Source organism: Apaloderma vittatum, unplaced genomic scaffold, assembly GCF_000703405.1.
Source record: "Apaloderma vittatum isolate BGI_N311 unplaced genomic scaffold, ASM70340v1 scaffold28877, whole genome shotgun sequence".
Taxonomy (NCBI): Eukaryota; Metazoa; Chordata; class Aves; order Trogoniformes; family Trogonidae; genus Apaloderma; species Apaloderma vittatum.
The window spans coordinates 1-10,000 of NW_009726102.1; the positions used below are offsets into that span (position 1 = coordinate 1).

At 52.5% G+C, this 10,000-nt stretch overlaps 2 protein-coding genes across 2 annotated transcripts in view; one reads left to right on the forward strand and one right to left on the reverse strand.

Moving 5' to 3' along the window:
* Positions 1 to 67: 67 nt before the first annotated feature.
* On the forward strand, positions 68 to 849 carry S100A11 (S100 calcium binding protein A11; the record flags this gene model as incomplete). The annotated part of the gene is made up of 2 exons (XM_009873159.1): positions 68 to 205; positions 697 to 849. Coding segments are annotated over 2 exons (291 nt in total), but the record flags the coding sequence as incomplete, so codon positions are not given.
* Positions 850 to 1,754: 905 nt separating this feature from the next.
* The window catches only part of COPA (coatomer protein complex, subunit alpha), a gene marked incomplete at its 5' end in the record, with an annotated part of 15,748 nt that continues 7,502 nt past the window's right edge, over positions 1,755 to 10,000 (reverse strand). The window contains 20 exons of the mRNA XM_009873161.1: positions 1,755 to 1,814; positions 2,072 to 2,266; positions 2,347 to 2,508; positions 2,719 to 2,831; positions 2,916 to 3,100; positions 3,625 to 3,761; positions 3,960 to 4,028; positions 4,216 to 4,293; positions 4,484 to 4,593; positions 4,679 to 4,768; positions 5,091 to 5,214; positions 5,418 to 5,506; positions 5,795 to 5,890; positions 6,035 to 6,224; positions 6,492 to 6,638; positions 6,722 to 6,884; positions 7,377 to 7,515; positions 7,663 to 7,748; positions 8,627 to 8,766; positions 9,706 to 9,788. Coding sequence (XP_009871463.1) covers positions 1,755 to 1,814; positions 2,072 to 2,266; positions 2,347 to 2,508; positions 2,719 to 2,831; positions 2,916 to 3,100; positions 3,625 to 3,761; positions 3,960 to 4,028; positions 4,216 to 4,293; positions 4,484 to 4,593; positions 4,679 to 4,768; positions 5,091 to 5,214; positions 5,418 to 5,506; positions 5,795 to 5,890; positions 6,035 to 6,224; positions 6,492 to 6,638; positions 6,722 to 6,884; positions 7,377 to 7,515; positions 7,663 to 7,748; positions 8,627 to 8,766; positions 9,706 to 9,788 — 2,456 coding nt within the window. The remainder of the gene's footprint in view (positions 1,815 to 2,071; positions 2,267 to 2,346; positions 2,509 to 2,718; positions 2,832 to 2,915; positions 3,101 to 3,624; positions 3,762 to 3,959; positions 4,029 to 4,215; positions 4,294 to 4,483; positions 4,594 to 4,678; positions 4,769 to 5,090; positions 5,215 to 5,417; positions 5,507 to 5,794; positions 5,891 to 6,034; positions 6,225 to 6,491; positions 6,639 to 6,721; positions 6,885 to 7,376; positions 7,516 to 7,662; positions 7,749 to 8,626; positions 8,767 to 9,705; positions 9,789 to 10,000) is intronic.

A 10,000-nucleotide genomic window follows, 5' to 3' on the forward strand; every position in this document is an offset into this window, starting at 1 on the left:
CCCGCTCTCTACAGCCCAGAAATAGGAGTCGGGTTCTGCTCACCTGAACTTGCTCTTGCTCCCGCAGCCCACGGAAACCGAGCGCTGCATCGAGTCCCTGCTGGCCGTCTTCCAGCGGTACGCGGGGCGCGAAGGCGACAGCTGCACCCTCTCCAAGAGGGAGTTCCTGGCTTTCATGAACACCGAGCTGGCTGCCTTCACGAAGGTGAGCAAAAAAACCCAAGTTTCTCCGTGGCATGTGCTGCATTCGGCCCCCGGGAGAGCGATTAAAGCTTCCTGGGGTGGGCAGCGGGAAGAGCTCGCTCCCAGCAGGAGCCAGACTGGATTGGAAGTGGGAGAGCGTAGGTTTAGACTAGATCTAAGGAAGAAGTTGAGGCACTGGCACGTTACCCAGGGAGGTTGTGGATGGGCCCTCCATGGAAAGGGAGGTTGTGGATGCTCCATCCTTGGAAGTGTTCAAGGATGGAGCCTTCAGCAACCTGAGCTAGTGGGGGATGTCCCTGCCATGGAACTAGATGATCTTCGAGGTCCTTTCCAACCCAAATCCTCCTGATTCCATGAATTCTGTCTCTGCTCATCCTTCTCCACCGGTGACAAACCTGGTTCTCAATTCCACCCCTGGGCCAGGGAGGGGGGGTTCAGCGAGCGGCACCACGGCCTCAAGGCGGATTCCCATCTCTCGGGTCGTTTTTGCAGAATCAGAAGGACCCAGCCGTGGTGGACAGGATGATGAAGAAACTCGATTTGAATAGCGACGGGCAGCTGGACTTCCAGGAGTTCCTGAACCTCATTGGGGGCATCGCGGTGGCCTGTCACAACACCCTGGTTGTGACCACCCCTTCCTCCTAAGCCTCGTGTCCTCCTAATCCGCGCCTCTCCCCCACCACTGTGAACATTCCTTAAACGAGACGGATGCAAAGCCAGAAGCTTAGCACATCTCCATTCCTCATTTTTACGTATTAAAATAAAAGGTTGAAAATCCTAGTGTAAGGCATGGCTTTATTTCAGCATCGTGAGGGAGGAGAAAGCACGAGGAGGGAGGAGGATCTCCAAGTCCTGCCCTTCGCTTCCCCACTGACGCGAGAACACGCATGTTCTCATCCCTGCCAGAAACTACGATTTGCCCGGCTCTGGAGATCCCCCAACCTGTTGTGCCACGAGGAAAGGTGCAGGAACACTAGAGGGTACAGCTAGACCAGTAAGAGTAATTTGAGCATTGACACAAGCAATTACACACCAATCATTAGCAAAAGCAGCCCCTGCTGGCGTAATAAATTATTTCAGGACTACAGGATGACCCCAAACCCCTCCAAGTCTGGTAGCTTAAGACGGCAAAAAGGGGAAGGGTATGGGGGGGAATGTGAAAAGAGGAAATTAAGAAACTATTTTCTCTCCTATCTCAGTTAGGCCAACTAAACTACAAAACAGGAAGAAAATCTTGACGGTCAATTTACTTTACTCATGAGAGGAACTGATTGTTTTGAGAAAGGTTGCTAGGATGACAAAAGCACAACAAAAAAAAATCAACACTAGTACCTGACTGCTGAGCTGGGACAGGCAGAAACGCAAGTTTGCTACTACTTGGAAGAAAACTCTCACTATGGCATTCCCAGGGTGGGGAAGAGCAGGTAAGACACAGCACAAGCTACAGCGAAGAGGCTAAACTACAAGCTGGGAGGGGAAATTTTCCACGCCGAGCTGGGAAATGAGAGCGTTTCCCTCCGATCTCAGCACCTCCCCGGGCCGGGCACGTCCTAGCGGAACTGGAGCGGGCTGATGCGCAGCCCGATGACATCTTTGCCGATTTCCGTCACCTGAGGAACAAGAAAGGAGATGATTAATGCTTCAAAGCAACTCGACAGCTCAACCCAGCACCATTCTGGTTCTCCAGAATGATCCCTGTAATGTCAGTCCCTGAGACTAGACGGGATTTCGCAAATCCCATCTCAATTCCCAAGTCCTCTGACGTTCTGCTTGAGCCAAAACGTCCGCAAAGTTAGGGGCAAGCACGGGAGGGGATTCTCAAGGGAAACGTCAGGGAGCGGGTGGTAGATGTTGGGACCCCCCTCACCGTAGTGACGCGGCAGATCTGCCCGTGGAACTCGGGGCAGTAGCAGGCTCCGCTGAGGGGACACTTCTCCACGGGTTTGCCCCGATAGATGGGGCGGTAAGAGGCGGCGCAGATGTCGAAGGGGTTGTGCATGTCGTAGTTGAGCTGGTAGGTGTCCGTGGGATTCTTCTCGCACGCCGACAAGATCTTGCGAGTCTGCGGAAAAAGCCACCGCGTCAGTGCCGCTGGGGTCTGCCACGGCAGAGCCTCTCAGCCCCTGCGCCTCACGGACGTACCTGCTGGGCTACCTCAGGTTTCGGACCGAGCTCCAGCAGGCGACGGGCAAAGGTAGCAGCTGTCTTGAAGTTTTTGAGTTTGAAGAAGAGGTTGAGAGCGGTACGCAGCACCAGGATCATGTGGACGGGCTGCAGGTTGGAGTGGGTGAAATAGGCAGCCATCTGCAGCAGGGGAAGAAAGGAAAACAGCGATACGATCACTGCCAACCACGTGAATAAATGGATGCCCCAAGAAACCCCTCCCAGGTTGCCCCTGCCACTTCTGCTTTAAAGGAGGACATGGTGGAATTGAGGATTCCCGATGTCCTTTCCAACCCGAAGGCTATTTCCCCCCTTGTCTCCCTCACGGCGAAGAAATTCCTGTTCACATACCTCGCAGATTCGCTTCTGCTGCTCCAGGGTCTCTTTGGGCAGCTTCTTCCTCTCGATCTCCATCGAGAGCCCCACGATGTACTCCCGGCAAATTGCAATCAGCTGCTGGGCCTGTGGGAGAGGGAGACAAGAGTCAGGCATTCGGCTTGTCCTGCCCCACGGGCACGGGCACGGCCGGAAGAGTCTGCCCCTCCCCTCGGCGATCTCCTGCTTGTTGTCCACCACCAGCAAGGGCACGCTGAGCAAGATGGAGCGGAACTTCTCCACGGCTTCCTCAAACTTGCCGGCCGTGGTGAGCTGGTAGCACAGCTGGAGGCGCTGGATGAGGTCGTTGAGTTTCAGGCCGACGGCAGGGAGGGCGTTCTTCAAACCTGCTTCTTTCCTGGGGGAGCCGAAGAGGGTTGCAGGTAAAAAGCAGGAACACACGCACTCCCAGCTCACCTGCAACCCGGCAGGCATGTTTTGACCCGGAGCCACGCTGTCGTTCTTTGCCATTAGCTTAGCACAAAAAGACATCCGGGCGTCCGTAATTCCGCCACCCACGCTGCGCAGCTCCCTCTGCATGAGCACAGGCTGGGAAATCCAGTTCGTTTTTCTACGGCAGCTTCCAGGCGTGTAAAAACCCACCTGTGGTTCCCTAGATGCCTCAGACCAGCTTTGTCAGAGGCAGAGCATTAGTCCCAGAAAACAGCATCACTCACCCTGGTTTTAAGTCTCTAAAACACACTAAACCGGTTCTTTGACGCCTTTAAATCCCGTCGAAGACAGAGTGCTCCCTCTTTTCAGCCACCAAGGCTCCTCCATCACACCAGAGGGAGGAGCTATTTCTGGCTGCGACTGTCAGGAAGTCCGGGAGGTACGTGGCCCAAGGAAAAGAGCCCGGAAAAGGAGTTACCCATCACTCACCAGTTGCGATGTGGGTATCCGTACATGGCCGGGAGACACGGCAGGGCTTGGTAGGTCGTACGGCCGCGGGCGTAGGTCTGCAGGAACAGCTGCTTGTAGGGGCCAAAATTTGTTACTCCGACCTGGTCATGGAGAAGCTGGAAGAGAAGAGTTGATCTGCTGAGTAAAAGTTGTCCAGGGCTGTACAAAGGCTGCCCAGACGTCACTCAGGCTCACAGCACCTCTTATTTTACACCCAAACGATGCAAAACGAAGCTTTGCATTGGATCAGAGAGAAAAATATCTTTCTCTAGAAACAGAGTATCTTTTCCCTAGAAAGCCATGGGGAAACTTACTCTCATTGCTGTCTCGAAGGAGCCGGCCAGAACGTGGTCAACAGGAAGCTGAGAGTTGTTACACCACACCTACAGGAACAGAAAGGAAACACATATAAAAGGAATCATGCCTAGACAAACATTCTTACCCAAATCCCCCTTAACATGCTGACAAATAAGTGTAACAAGGACTGAATCAAAAAAAAAAAAAAACCAACCCCAGAAGTGTCAAAGTAGAAAAATCCTGAGAAGGACAATTAAAGGCTTGTGCCACTACCTGAGCCGGGCTGGTGCCCTTGGTGGGAGGCACGAAGAATCCATCCTCTGCTCCTCCTGCTGGACCAGCAGGAACATCCTGGGGGAAAACAGAGAGCAGCCATTAGCGTGGAAATTTCCAGCCCCCCGATGCAATCCCAGCTGGCCACAGCTGCGGTGACCGAGCCTCCAGACGAACCCAGACCACAGTTTCCCCACCACAACCAGCCCCAGGAGCTGTCATCACCTTCCCAGGTAACTACTTAAGAAGCCGCCCGGATGCCTCCTACCAGCTCAGGGGGAAGATCCAAATCTTCTTCGACTTCCCATCCACCTCCTTCTTCCTGTCCTTTACCAACACCTTCCTCTCCAAAGCCCTCTCCAGCATCCACAAAGCCATCTGCGTCGAAGAGGCAGGGGAAAAATTGGCAGAGCTCTCGCGCAGAGCTTGCGCTTTGGCCAGGGAAACTCTTGGGTTCACCTACCTTCATCCAGCTGCAACTCCGCATCTTCTCCCCAGCCTTCGGTGCCAACAGTGTCGATATCGATATCAGCAGCCAAGGCACCCCCTTTGCCTACAAAAAAAAAGGAAGAGCCTTTATTTTATTCCTTTATTTACTCGTCTCTGAGTGGGTCAGGTCTAGAGCGAAGAATCCTGCCAGACCACCACCCTCCCCTCCAAACGTCAAGTCCCACCTGACGGGAAAAGGCCAAAGATTCAGAAAAGGCCAAAGATTCGAGAGATTTGCCAAGGAAGGTGTAAATGCCAAGCTGGATTCTGACCTCTGCTGGTAACACACCCCAAATCTGGGGCTAACAGCAGCAGCTCAGGAGCCACGGAGACAAATATGTCCACGCAGCCCAGGTTCACGCAGCTTTCCACGTGCAAAGCGATACCTTTGCTGGCAATCGTTCCTTCGAAGAACCCCTTGGAGACAGTCAGCAAGGGCCAGTTGGTATCCAGAGGCATGACGGGAGCAGGAGGCTGCAGCAGCTTCGCGTTGTGATCGATGTCTGGAATCTGAACAGCGAGGAGCAGAAGAAAATTCTGTTTTTCGACCTACCCACCTCCAAGCAGCACAGTCTCAAGTCTGGTAAGTGGGGACTGGAATAGGGATGGGTCCTGCCTCCCTGAAAGGAGCTGCCTGATCTGTCACACTAACCCCACCGTCATCTTCCGCCCAAACCCCAGAGCTCTTGTAACGAATCAGTCAGTTTGCTAACCGTTTCCTTCTCGGGATCAAAGGTCTCCTTCAGGCTTTCAGCTTCCTCATCCAGACCGTGAGTGGCAGCCGTGAGATAGGCCAAAGACTCTGAAAGGAGACACAACGAAGGTGAGTGCATCTTCTTCTTGCCTGGAGACAGAAAGCTTCCCACATGCACAGCCACACTCTCACAAAGGGAAGATTAACACAGCACCAAGGTGTAGAAACACAACTTTAGGGGCATTGCTGGATTTAGGACTAGAATGTGAAATAACTAATCGTTTGAATACGCTCTACTGTTGGTTCGGGTCTCCTGAAGGATATTCTAGCTCTTGGGGCACTTTCTGCTCATCTGATTCAGTTTCTCAGGTAAGGGATTAGGCTGATAGTACTCACTTTGCCCACAGTTCTTCAGGATCCTCACTCTCTCTGCCACATCTCCCAGATACAAGGCATTCTGGTAGTGGCCACTCATATCTTTTCGGATCTCAGCTAAACCAAAAGAGGAAAAAATTTTAAAGAAAAAAAAAAAAAAATCACAATAGCTTTGCTGTTCTCAGCCTGGGCTGTGACGCCGCTTGCTCCCTCCGGGAACGATGCTCAGATCCTCTTATCTCGCTCTTCTTCGCCACTCACCTATCTTCATCATCTTCCGAAGCTTCTCCAGGTTGCCAGTGATGAGATAGAGGAAGGAGAGCCTATCGAAGTTCTTGGTGCGCTGGTAGCACATCTCCACTATCTGGTGATTTCCCTGCAGCAACGCCACCTCTCCCAGTTTCTCCCAGCAACCCTTGTCATCCAGAGCTTTGGCCGCTTCCAGAGCGATCTAACAAGAGAATCGACAGGGTCGCAAGGGTTTTTGCAGAAAGCAGTTTTCTCTGCAGGCTTCCGTCAGCGGTGGAAAGCACAGGATTACAAGGATCGCTGCGCTACATCGCGCTCCCAGCTGTTGGTGAGGCCTCTATCGTCCTCAACAGCGTCACTCTCAACTAACACAACTTCTTCCCGATACTCCTCGGAGCAAAAAGTAAAGGCTTGGAAGCGACGTGTCCCAAAGGAGACCCCTTTCTCGCAGCACCCCCTGCCAGCTCACCTCGATGTTGCCACACTCCAGTGCCAGGCTGAAACGGGTCTTCTCATCCTTCACGAAGTGCAGGGCCACCTCCGGGTACCCCTTCTTCTGCAGGTAGGCAATGATGGATTGCCCCACCAGCTTGGCATTCCTCACCATGTGCAGCACCTGCGAAGGAGAGGCCGAGGCACTGAAGCTGTCAACTTTCCCTTGACTCGCAGGGAAGCCTGAAGCTTCTTATGCCTCCTCACCTCATCGTACTTTCTGTTGATCAACGCCAGCTTGAATTTGAATTCCGTGGGGTCGATAGTAAGGACCCGGGGGCGGCACTCTCTGTCCAGGCAGTACACGTTGTTCCCCTTCACGCGGGTCACGTAGATGGGCAGGTCCAGGGTGCGGATAATTCCGTGGTCCCTGTGCCAATGGGTATAAGTTAGAGCATAGAAGTTCCACCCCAACATGAGGAAGAATTTCTTCCCTGTGAGGGTGCCAGAGACCTGGCCCAGGCTGCCTAGAGAGGGAGTAAGTCTCCTTCTCTGGAGATGTTCAAATCCCGCCTGGATGTGTTCCTGTGTGGCTGCCCTGGATGACCCTGCTCTGGCAGGGGGGTTGGATGAGATGATCTCTTAGAGGTCCCTTCCAAACCCCAACATTCTACGGTTCTATGACTCTGTACGGTATTTTAGCCTGGATTATAAAAGCGCGCCTCGGTCGGTCGAAAAGCGCGGCCACCCAGCCCAGGGTAAGCAACCAAACACAAGTGTTTCACTCTCGCTGCCTTTCGGTTCATCCACGCCGTAATAAAAGCGTCATTTTCACAAGCTCTGGCACCTGCCAGAAAAACCCCAGGGCAGCCTGCACGAGGCCTGCCAGCTCGAGGAGCAGGCACACGCCTCCCAGACTCACCCGGTGGTGACGGCGTATTTGATGTGATTGCTGGTGGTGTAGATGAAAACGCCGCTCTCGTCCCAGGCGCCGCTCTTGACGCGGATGTTTTCGTGGATGTTGCACAGCGACTCCAGCTTCCTGTTGCAGATCATGATGGCTGGAGGAGAAAGCCAACAAAGAAGTAAGGCTGGGGAACCCCCTGCTGCTAAACACCGGCCTCTGAATTAGCACTTCTCTCTCCCCCACAGTCTTAGCAATATATCGAGTGTCAGATCTGGGTGAAGCACCGCCTGCCGCCGCTTACCGTGCTTGGCTAGCAGAGCTACGTGGGACATGTCAGCCGACCAGATGACGTATTTCACCTTGGAGATCTTCACCGAGGCCAAAGTTCTGGGAAAGGACAGCACCAACACCAGAAGGTTGAGCAATATCCTTCCACAGCAAGCTCTGCCATCAGGCTCTGTGCGGTAACGACCAGCACCCAAGAGCCCTGAAAGGCTCTGAAGCCCCTTTTTTGCCATTCTGGGCCTCAAAAAAATCATGAGGCAGAAGCAAATTTACCTGCAGCAGAGCAAAAAGAACCTCCCTCCACATTTGTGCAATGACAAATAAATCTGAGTGACAAGTGGCTTTAAAACCCAATTTCTGAGGGGGTTTTAGGGACAGATCTAACAAAACACAGGATGGAAGGCATTTCTAAGCAGCATTTGCGGTGTTTAATTCACTTGCAACTTTCCCAGCAATACCAGAAAGACGAAGGCACACAAATAAGGAAATGAGGCAAGTTCTAGGATGTAAGCAATCAACACGACACCCTGTCTATCTGAAGGTAATCCAGAACCTTCTCAAGCCTATAAAGAAAGCCAAACGCACCAACTCCTCGCCTGTTTCTCTGCAGCAACACACCCACCAGCACAAAGAGAGCATTTTGCAGAGATGTAAAACCCAGGGGACGAGACATCAGGCAAGCTTAGCCTGATGGGAGTCGAGGCTTTTGGATTTCTCTCTCCTTTTCCAGCACCCGTTCCCCCAGTCACAGGATTTCCAAGGGGATGGCACACGTCTCCCCCTGATGGCTGGCGTGGTGCCCGCACCATAAATGCACCTTGGCACATTTTTACCCTCTGTTCTTCATAACAGTTGTTTGGATCAGCAGCCTACAGCTGCTGCTGAATTCTGGAGGGCATTAATAGCTATTATTTGTCCCCAGAGGGCACCCGCCAGCAGGATTACGGTATTCAAACATCTCCCGGCAGGCTGGATCTCACCGCTTCTGCTGCACGTCGAAGAGGGTGATGGAGTCGGCATCCCTCAGTAACAGGTTCCCCGTGCCGGCGTAGAATATCTCGTCACAGTTCGGCACCTGCACCTTCTTCGTAATCTCATTCTTCAGGTTTTTGATGAGAATCTGCCATCAGGAACAGCACAGGAGAGTTCAGGGAGATTCTACGAAGAAATTCTGCATTATTTGAACTCGGGATTTTTCCTGCAGCAGTGACAAGAGGCCAAAATGAGAACTGCAGCTTTTCTCGAAGCAGGATCAGAGTTTATCCCGCTAGAAAACCCAACCACAAGTTTGCCAGGGTGCAGCCACCGTCTATCCTTTTTTTTCCAGCCCCAATGCTGCCTGATTGCAAGCCCTTTGAGTGTGTGAACGAAGGAAATATTAGGGAAAAGTGAGAGAGAACACAGTGCAGATAGAAGAAGGAAATGAGGGGAGAGTGGAGAAAGGGAAGGCAAGGAGGAGTAAGAGAAAAGGCATGAAATAAAATTGAATGCACTAAGCCAAAACACATCCTGAACTTAAAGAAGGAAAAAAATAACAATACAGGAGGGAGCAAAGAGCAAGACTTTTCTTCACACCAAGTACACTCAAGCAGGAAAAACTTTCTATGACCGTTTTCCCCTCTTCTTTCCCACACTCTGCTCCAGAAGTGAGAACAAAGAGCTTTAGTAAACATTGAACCTGCATCTTCCTCATTTCCCCATTACTTTCAGGCTCTGAAAGTGACCCAGGTGGCCTCACAGCTCTGTTCTGCTCCGCTTTCATTCCCGACCTCACCTGCTGTAACTGGCTTCCGGCAATCGAGCTATAATTTACCGCCAAAGAAGTTAAATAGTTTTTCAACCATTCCACTTCTTCCCAGAGTTACTGAGGCTGGGAAAGACCTCCAAAATCATCAAGGCCAGGCCGTGCAGGTCTGCTGCCCTGCTCTCTGCCAGTCTACTTAGATCTCCAAATAATTCCCTTAACCCCATCGCCCCACTTCCCATCTGTGGGGCTGACGAGCGACGAGACACAAGACACCCCGTTAAAAAGACGACCCCGTTAGGCTCGTCCCCTCACCGAGTGCATGCGATCCAGGACTGCGAAGCGGTTACGAGCGACCCACACAGCTGTTAGCCCGGAGGAACGCTTCCCTTCAGGGGCTGGGAAAGAGCAAAAACCAAAAAAGAACACAGGCAGTGAATAAAACCTCTGGCAGGCTCTCGCAGCGACACATTAAGTCAGTCTTGTTTGATCCCGTCTTGGCTGTTGGGAGCTACTAATTCGTGTTTAACCCCGGGGCTACTCGCAAGACTCGCTTCCTCCCTCCCTCCCCGATGGCCTTTCGGATCTCGCCCGCCCTTCTTCTCCAGCC